This window comes from Chaetura pelagica, unplaced genomic scaffold (genome assembly GCF_000747805.2).
Source record: "Chaetura pelagica isolate M959 unplaced genomic scaffold, ChaPel_1.0 scaffold222, whole genome shotgun sequence".
Classification (NCBI taxonomy): domain Eukaryota; kingdom Metazoa; phylum Chordata; class Aves; order Apodiformes; family Apodidae; genus Chaetura; species Chaetura pelagica.
The window spans coordinates 7,163,265-7,173,647 of NW_009952711.1; the positions used below are offsets into that span (position 1 = coordinate 7,163,265).

The following is a 10,383-nucleotide window of genomic DNA, read 5'->3' on the forward strand; positions in this document are numbered from 1 at the left end:
CCCCCCCCCCCCCCCCCCCCTTTTTTTTTTTTTTTTTTTTTTTTTTATACAAATATGTTATTACAATTTAATAAATGGTTGTATTTCACCTGTATTAGGATTGATGCTTGCTGCGATATGGAAGTGACCAAGTGCATTTGCATGATGTGAAATGTGACGCTGAACTTCATGAGTTCCCTGTTGATCTGGCAATACATCTGTGTGGGTAACAAGAACTGAAGATCTCCTTTGTCCTTTTCTCATATTTTTCAAATGGTGAATTGTCTTGTATAGTTATAAAAAATAAAATAAGAAATAATAAAAAAACCAGCAAGGTAAAAATTCTCACTTATACAAAGCCTAAAGCTTTTAACTCCTTCTACCTAAGAAGTGAAGACTAATTGCTAAAGGATTATCTTAAATACATTTCAACAGAGGTTAGTGACACTTTGGTACATCAGTTCTGGCCAAAAGCAAAGCTCTTCTATCAGTCTTCTAAAAACACCAAGCTTGGGTGCAGAGATGCAAAGTCTCTGACTTCTTCAGTGTTTAGAAATAGACTTCAAAAACTGACATGAAGTAATTCAGACTGTTCTGCTATGCTTATAAGAACTAGATAATACACATTCTTACAACTTTAAATCCTTTTTCCTTACTTCCTTTAAATGTTTAAGTTTTAAGAATCTGGAAATAAAAAGTTGACAAAATAATTATTTACTTGTACCTCTAGTGCATGCTGTATTTTGTCCTTCTGCTTTCCAGATTGAGAGATGGTGCTGCTAATGCTGGAAGTGCTGGTTTCACAGATTTGCTCACCAAGAAGGGTATCTTCTGGTAACAATGTCTCTGCCCACAGCCGACAGATGCCATCAAGACATGACGTGAGTAACACATTACAGACTGACCCCCTAATGATGGACATATCAAGGTTACAACCCAATGTCATTAAACTAGCTGTATGGACACGGCAGAAATAAGGGGAGTTGGCAAGTATTTTGTAGTTATTGTTTCGTCCAAATTTGTGCTTCTCCCCTAACTAAAGTTTTTCTATCACTAGTGATTTTTGGCATGCTGATAAACCTATAGATCATTGGCACAAGTGCACATGAACATGGAATTATTATTATTTTATAAATTCAACAGTTACTATAAAACTGCACTTAGGAAAGTGACTTGTTGGACTATGTGAAGAATGCATAAATGTTACTAAATAATAAAAATGAAATTGAACAACTAATTAAACACCAATATATACAACAAGGCACAGAAGACAGCTTACTAAAGGCTAGACTCTTTAACAAGTATTTAATTTCCAATTTCATAGCACCATTTGGTGAAAATGAAGCCCTACATCTATGCTTTCTGGCATAACTTGAGAAGACAGTGAAGTTTAGACAGTATTTTATGGGAAGATGTTTATCTGTTTTTATTTCTTGGAAGTATAAGCAGTGAAATCTAATAATGTTCCTGATGGCCAAACTTTAAGCAGAATGTTAAAAAATACTTGGTCGAAGGTTTGCTTGTTTGTTGTTTGTTTTGTTTTGGTTTTTTATAAAAATTAAAAAAAACATTCCAACCTGGGCATGTACTTGCTGATGTTACGCCATGAAAATCCTGTCACTGCCCGTGGATGTGCCAAATAAACAAATGAGAAGTGGGTAACCCCTGAGCATTTTTTCTTTTCTTCATTCTCTTGGGGCAGAAGAGATGCCTTCCAACCGGTCATAGGATACCAAACCTTTAAGAGGCAGTCATCCTAGGAAAGGCAATAAAAACCCATGGGGTTAGCTAGCTGTAACTAAAAATGACACAAAAAAGAAAGTCTCAAATGCTAAGGAAATGCTGTTTTGGTATCTTTCATGAAAACTTGATCTGTGGTCCACCACTATTTGCAGTTTTTCAGACAACCCATTTCTGAGACCAGTTATTTTAGTGATGGTCACCCTGGAATGAGTTACAGGACTGAAGAAACATTCTACTGGCAACACTCACTCCTATAAGGAATTTTTCTTCCAGCTCGTTTGCCCCCTCTACCTTCCTTTTGATTCTCTCTGCATTTCCTGCATAGCACATATGCATGCTTAAATCCCATGTCCATTTCCCTGCAATAATAAAAGCCAAAAATACACTGTGACCTACACTTCAATAGGAAGCTCACTAGCAGTCAGGACTTGCTGCTGGAGTGGGGATACAGAATAAAGTAAATAAATTAATAAATTGCAAACCTGTGAGAATGTAGATAAAATACATTATTTCCTGACAAGCATTAAAAAAAAAATACAGTATCTGACCACAGATGCTGTAAAAAGGAAGCCTGACAGGTAGTCAGTCCTGTTAAGAATTATAATAAAAGCTGTGTATCTTATGAAACAACTAATACAGAGCTGTCCTACAGACAGAAAATGATTTCTGGAACCATTGATCTCATCTACTTAGTAAAATTCTTAGTTATATGAAAGTAAAAATATGGAATTAAGCAAATATTCTGATGATTTTCTAATCACAATTATTCTAAATATATATTTATGAAAGGTGTTATAGGTATGTTTTTTTGTCATAAAACAATGCAGCTCATGATTCAGTTGTCCTCTGTAGTAAGTGTAAGAAAACAAAGGCTCATCTCATTGTTCAACCAGCAATAAATGCTTACCTATCCAGACTTGAAAACCCAAGGGAATCACTCAAATGAGAGGGTGACAAAGAAAATTATGAATTGAAAACTTAGCTTGAATAGCAATTTGACAAAAATATGCCAAACTGAATAGAAATTGAGAACTGATAATAGAACCCAGAATTCACTAAATATGAAATATTCACTAAATTATTCCACTAAGGTGTGTATATTATACTAGTTTAAATGTGTATGTGTTCTGTCATAAGGGTCTATTATTATTTCCAACAGAAGTAGAAAAAATGTGTATACATATCAAAGTTAATTTAAGTATACCTTATCTAAAACATATGTACATATGTACATGTGTATATATACATATACTAGTCTGTGTGACTGTCACTTTATTTCCAGGTTGATTCTCAAGTATTCAATAGGACTACACAGCTAAATCCAAATTCTTGTTGCTGAAATTCATGGAATTACATGAAAATATAGCATTACACCTGAGATTGTAATTTAGCTTAGCTCAGGCTACAACAGTGTGTGTGGTCCATTATTAGTCTATATTACTTGTTTACTTTTGTCAAACAAATGCAAAAAAATTGCAAATATTTAATTATTCTTTTTTTGTTCTTACCTTCCCAGCTGTTGCAAAGTATTCACCATCAGGAGACCATGACATCAAACGTACTGATACTGCAGTCCTAAAGAATATGAGAGCAAAATTTTATGTTGTAAGTCTATTTATTCTATAATATTACTCTATCTGTGTTCACTGAAATACGTATTACTGTTCATTATTTAAATGAAATATATTAATATTTTATAGTTGCTTCAAGCATACTTGAATAGCAGAAGCACAGGAAGCATTTGCTACGATGAAACAAAATATTTAGTATTTTCAGTTTTACAGAAAGCCAGCCCATAAAATAAATTGTTTTAACTATGGCAAGTGTAGCCTAGATCCAGTGAGATCACAGAAGTGCAGCTTGTCCCCCTTACTCTACTCCTAGTGAAGCCAAGACAAGTAGTAGAAAAAAACAAAAGTGAAGATGATCTTTAAGATTTGTGACACAATTTGTCTGTAATTACAGCTTACGGATCAGCTGTCTGAAAGAGGAAAGCAGCCTACGCAGTGCTTTGCAGGCACAAAATCTAAAATGGCTTCAAGAAAGTCAAAAGAAAACAGGTTCATAAGCCTGCTTCCCAAGTCTGCACATATATAAAAGGCTGATCATGAAGCAATTTTGTAACATAGATCTCAAATAGGACTGGGTAGATGGAGTTTCAGGACCATCTTCCTAAGACTTGGGAAGCAGCTCACATCTATATCAGTGTAGCTATGTGCCTGCTACTGCTTCTCTGTTCAGTCTCAATGCTACTTTCAGATATGAGAAAACAGGAACAATTTGGATACATTGCCAGTGCTACAGTTTGAGTAAGCCTATTGACTAGGTTACCTGGTGACAGGTCACTTGAAGAAGTGAGGAATTTTTATTTGCAGTAACTGAACTTTTTAAAAATTTCATAATATTTTAAGCTGCTTTAAAAGCATATTTTAAAATATGGGTTTGGAGGGACAATAGGGTTGGTATGAAGTGGTATTACAATTTGTCTCAAAATAAAAATTATGTCACTCACTTGCACTGCCAGACACATTTCCAGTCATTTAGAACTGGGAGAACTTTATCATCTTTGATCTGATTGTCAGGATCATTATCTTCATCTTCTTCTAGAATGTCACTAGGTGGAGGGGCCCACAATTGCAAAAAGTCAGTTGCTGTCAACAGCCTGTTACCTGCAAGTGAGTAATTAAAGCTGTGAAATCAAGATGATGCACATATATTGAGAGATTAAGCCTGTCATTGTATTTTGTTGAGAATTACTCAAAACAGGTTGAAAACTCAACTTTATGAAGTCCATTTTAAATAGGATTAGGTATTATATCATACAGCTGTTTGTATTAGAATATTTTGAATTTATAATACCTTTTAAGAAAGAATATCAAGGTTTCCTTGGTTACTTTAAATGAGAAATCATATTTGATAATTAATTTAGCAGATGCTAAATAGCCATTCACATCTCAAATAAATACACGTTGTTAGACATCTAATAAGTACCTGTGTCTGGGTATATTGCTGAATTTAATTGTGATAAAATTCTATTTAAATTATTATTAGTGGTAATTTAAGTCAGCAACTTAACACGGTGATTCTCAAACTAAGACCTTGCATAAGAGACTCAAACGCTTGTCACAGTATCTTCACAAATGTGAACTGTAGCCTCACATTTTACTCAACACTGCCTGGGAACAGGTAATCTAAAATTTCCCTATTAATGTTCTTACTTTATTATAATAAAAATAATTTGTATTCAAGTTCACCTAACACAAATGTTGAACAAATACTTCACAAACTTCACTTTACCTTGAGGATCCCATGACAGATTGTAAGTCATTGAACTGAGGAAGAACTGCCCTGTTTTAAGCCACTGACACTTTAGTTGCTGTAATTTAAGAGCAGCAAAGGATTAATTCTCACATCAACAGCAAAATACAAAGGTATCAGTATTTATTTCTCTATGAAATTGCTATTAGGTCTGTTGCAGAAACATTCATGATGCAGTGGCAGATTGTTGAATCTAGTTCTAATAATTTCTTCAGTATTTTAATAAAAATTAAATGCATCACAGACTGCCCTGTGAACCAGACCTGGACCTGTCACACATACAAATATACCTGGAGATTACCTTAAACAAGTTAGGTCATACATGTATAACAATTTCAGGGATAGCAGTATAGATGCAACAAAGACTGTGAAACCTGCTTGAGAAGACACTTAATGCTTGAGCACTGAGCCATGGCTGTGCTGTTAAAACAATCCTGGTACATGTATACAAGTCTAAGTCATAATTCTGTGCCACAGATCTGATGACCTGACTTTTGCCTCATCTAAACGAAATTACAGTAATGAAATACATACTTACACTATTTCTTTTATGAGAATTTATACCAAGTGGTTCAAAAATGCAAACAGCATTCCCATATGATGCTGCAATCTGGGGAAGAAAAAAAAACCCACAACACAAAACAAACAAGAAACAAGTTTTACATCCATACTTTCTTAAGGAAGTTGAGAAATACATACTTCTGAACAAGCCCATATTTAAGAATTTAACTCTAAGTAGGGAAGACATCTTGTTCAGTGGGATAAACACTGTCAATCAGATCTAATACATTCTTCTAGGGTAACTACTATTAATGCATAAGGGAAAGCTGATGCCTTCACTACTTTTGCTCACGATCTGTCTACTTCACAGCTAACTAATAAATTAATCATTAGTGGCTGGGTATCAGTGTGTTCCTAGATACCATTTTGTACCACTAAATAATAATTACGAGAAACAAGGAAACGTAATTGTATTTTGAACAGTTAAATGCATTTTTAGGGGAGACAAATGGTAAATGGAAAAACTGAAGCTGTTATACCACTGAACTCAATTTCTTTTACCCACTTATTTCACAGAAACCTCCATACACAAAGTGGTCTTTATTTGGAATTTATCTGGTTAAATTCCTAATATGCTTATGAGAACTTTTGATTATCTTTACCATTCCTTTTTCTTCTTTAAAAGACAAGAGAAACTGTTTAAGTTCCCTCCGTACAGGATCTGGTTTGCTATATACAGAAATGATATAAAGTTCCATGACATTTATTATGAAATATTATTTCCTCTTTAGAAGGGGGGGAGTTGGGGTTAAGGTTGCAACAACACACTCCCACAGAAAATAACAGACTATAAGTTCAGAGTTCTGAATGTAGAACCACTCAGGGGTTCATGGTGATCTTGCAGGGGATTCCTGTGTAGCTGGAATCTCTCTTCCAGTCCTGCTGGGACTGCACTGCTGCAGTGCAGGGGCCTTGCCAGCTAAACCTGCCCAAACTAGTGCTTTCTGAATGCTGCAACCAATTTTTAACTAGCTAAAATTTGTAGACAGTGACAACTGACAAATAAAATTTGCCCAATGCTCTACCATAATTAATAGAAAGTATTTTTTTCTCAGCAATCTAAACTATCTCTTAAGCATTATTTGGGGATTGAAAATAAAACCACACAGCCACTTAGGGGGCAATGCAGTTATGATGGGTCATACTGTAGCATTTCTAAAAACATTAAAAATGCCTAAGTTTTTTCTGAAAAACAAAGTATTTCTAAGTCATTACTTTGCAGGACACAAAAACACACATGTGCATTCTTGTATTCTTTAGCTAGATGAAAGTATACAATAATGGAGACAATAACAGTAATTTTAGTACACTTTCAGTTCTAATACTATACTGTTACTAATACATATTTCCACATTTTATGAGACCTGTAATTGCCTCCTGCTTCCCCTTCCCCTCCTTTAATAAATATTAAATTAAAACAACTTTCTGAGTAACGTCAGAGGTTACTCAGAAAGTTATAGATCAGTAAAAACGAGTAACTGTTATGAAACTAACTTATTAATACCATTAATGTATTATGATCTGCTCAATTATTTCATTTAGAGTATTCCATATTTTTTTTAAGTCTACACAAATGTATTAAAATCCTTACCCTGCCTTGTCGTTGGGAGCACTCCACACAACTGACCTGGATGTTTCCATGTTTAGCACCAGGAATAATTTGCACACATTCAAAGTCATTTGCCAGAATAACAATGTCACAACCAGAGCCATATGCCTGAAACATTTTTGTAAAGAAATACAATTACAAGTTTATTTTAAAAAAACTGAATACTTTGTTAGGTTACTTAGTTTCTTGAGACAGCTGTGCAAATCTCCATTGAAACAAGATTTTACTATGTAGTGAGTTTATTCCTCAACAATTCAGTAGAACCATCAGATAAGCAACAAGTAAAAACAGCCAAGTAGCAAAGGACACCTTAAATCTTCCAGGGTTTAAAAAGAGAAACAGTAAAAAAACCACAACAACCAAACTTATGCTAAGACCTAACCTATGTATGTATTTTTACTTTTATTTGTTTTGTGGAGTATTTTTTAGGGTTTAGTTGCTAGTTCTTTCAGAGTGACACAAGAGTTTACTATTCAGGTGCATTTACTATTGAATTTGGACATAAATTTCTTACCTATGTATGTGTTGTGCCTCCCTGCCCTTTTAAAAAAAAAAATTAAATTAGTCTTAAAAAAAAAATAAATTAATTTTTATAAGAGTCCAGTTTCTGGGCTTTGCTGAGTTGTAAAAAATGCATGTTACTGCAAGACTGAAAAACAACTCGGATTTGTCTTGGATACATTGTATCTTGAGCAAGAAATGCTACAGTCTAAATAATTTGTTCAAGAATAAGTAACAGAACAATGATGGCCTGCAGCACTTTTTATTGGCAGGATAAATCTGTACCTGTCTACCAACCTTTCACATGTCCTAGTGGGCCAGAAGTTTGAAGAAAAAGGCTTAGTTTAGTGAAAGTACAATCACTGCCAAGAACAAGAAAGGAACAGCAATTTAAGCAGCAAAGCAGAAACTCAGGCCTCAGAAAGTTACACATCATAGGATTGTGCACACGAAAATGAAAACTGCATAAAAAACACAGATTGTGTAAAAGACTGCCAAGGTCATTTCACAAAAATACAGTGACTCAGTGTTGTCTGAGTCCTCAAGTCCTCAACCTTTGTTCAAGGAAGCACTGAGGAACTGATACTGGAGATATGCACAAAGCAAGCATGAGAGGGAAAAGCCCAAGTTGTTAGAGGGAGATTAGCTCTGTAACAGAGTATCCTAGCTCCTTGGTGACTAGGCTATGCAATTATTAGACCCAGTCTGGAAGGGCATAAGCTGTTACTAAAATGGAATAGGATTGTTTTCAGAAAGTAAGAGAAAGAAAGATGAGATTCTGAGGTAAGTTCTAGCATTGAACAGACAGTAATCTTGTTTTGTTGTTTTCCTATATTTTATATTGGAACTTGTTGCAAAACAAACTCCAACAGTGGCGTGGAATGCCAGGCAGGCTAGCAGATGTTAACAGGAAGAAAGAGGATGGAGACCAGGTTGTTAATGCCCATAAGTAGACAGGAAAACAAAAGCAAGTCCTCTTTGTTCCAATAATTTATTCATATTTCTAATGTTCATAAGCAACAGATTCTCCTACTATTTACTTCAAAGGGTGAGCAATTAAAACAGCCAAGAACTGAAAGACTCTTTTCAACAGTGTCCCTCATAACTACTAATACAAACCTACAAAAAGACATTATTTAAATTGTTATCTGATACAGAAAAAGAAAAAGGTACTGATCCACTTCAAGCAAGGTCTTATACCTTTTGGATACCTTATTTTTTCATTGTTGGTATTGATGACTTGCAAATTTGTAAATAAATTAAACATTGTTTATCCCTAGTTGCAATCACTAGTTATCTGGAGATAGGGACATGTGCCTCAGAAATAATATAGAGAAAGAAAAAGACTTCTCAGCTTTAATTTCCTTATGTTTACTGTCACTCATACCCTTCCTACTCTTTGCCCACGTTTGTCACTGCACCAACAAGTGACTCAGCACACCTAAGCATCCTGTGCCAACAGAGGGGATTAAGTCTCTTAGAGACCTTAGGCAGAGAAGGTTCCCAGCAGAAGGTATCAGCCTTCAGCTTGAAGATCTTTGAGCAACCTTTGAGAATAGTTGTCCCCTCATTTTATAGTAATTGTTCACTTTTTTACATTTAGAGTCTCCAAATTTCTCAAAACAGAAAAGTCAATATACTTTTCTGTATTGAATGATATTTCCACATTTAACTTTATATGTCTAAATCCAGGTTTGCAATTTGATTACTTTTGGGAGGCTTTTGTAAGACATTAAACACATCAACATGTTCATTCTTGAACAGAACACACTTCTGTTAAATCCTCTTTTAATTTTGCTCTTTCACTCAAGCTGGTAATGAAGCAGAAGTACCCTGCATGGGGCAAGAATAGGGAAGTGTCATAATATGTAGCATCAGTAGTTCCTTCTTAAGGATTCAGCTGACATAATCTTCGGGAAGATCAGGCCACCACCGGCCTCTCCTGCCAGAATAACAGTAGCCATGGTATTTGTGGCAACAGACTAACAATATGCATAGCATGATAAAAGGAATGGGAAATTGGTAAGCAATGCAAAAAGGAAAGATGGGAAGTAAGACGCTGAGGTACTGTAATGGATGAGAGCAGCATAGAGGTCTTGGATAAACAGAATTATAAGCAGCCACTGAATGAAACAAGTGCAGTAAAACCCACCCACATGGAGTATCTGCCAACCTCCATTTATAATGTCACTGATAACTTCAAAGAGAAAATTAAATGGAGTGGGAAAACCACCCACCCAAGGATGACTTGCAGGATCCATAAGCAACTAATAAGCTGTATTTGCCAAAGGCCGCTCTAACTGTCAAGATCTGGGACCACTGAAATGAACAGAGCTCTAATTCAATGCAGGAGCACCAGACAGAAGTAGGACATTCTGTCCCACTGTAAGAGTTTATGCTATACTCTCAGCTTTCAGCTGCCCATGTTTTCCTGTTTGGTTCTCTAATTTTAATTTTTAACTCTGGAACTACCAGACAGGGAAACAAATATTCTCTCACATTCTCATCTATTTCCCTTTATAGAAATACTTTTATTTGTATAAAAAACTATTCTTCTATTTCTATAAACTGCAACTTTTAAAAAATTTGGCGTAAGTAAAATAGACCAAAAGTTCTCAAGCTCCAGTGTGTACTGAGAGATCCAGAGGCATTTTAAGATGGTATATGATGTG

The 10,383-nt window shown here is 35.1% G+C and overlaps 1 protein-coding gene across 1 annotated transcript in view; it reads right to left on the bottom strand.

Moving 5' to 3' along the window:
- Positions 1-7,312, bottom strand: part of DMXL2 (Dmx-like 2) — a 42,373-nt gene extending 35,061 nt beyond the window's left edge. The window contains exons 1-8 of the mRNA XM_009994443.1: positions 7,193-7,312; positions 5,579-5,650; positions 5,020-5,098; positions 4,235-4,391; positions 3,231-3,297; positions 1,557-1,735; positions 704-887; positions 90-264 (exon numbers count right to left, since the gene is read on the bottom strand). Of these exons, the coding sequence (XP_009992745.1) occupies positions 90-264; positions 704-887; positions 1,557-1,735; positions 3,231-3,297; positions 4,235-4,391; positions 5,020-5,050 (793 nt within the window). The 5' untranslated portion in view covers positions 5,051-5,098; positions 5,579-5,650; positions 7,193-7,312. The remainder of the gene's footprint in view (positions 1-89; positions 265-703; positions 888-1,556; positions 1,736-3,230; positions 3,298-4,234; positions 4,392-5,019; positions 5,099-5,578; positions 5,651-7,192) is intronic.
- Between the last annotated feature and the right edge of the window lie 3,071 nt (positions 7,313-10,383).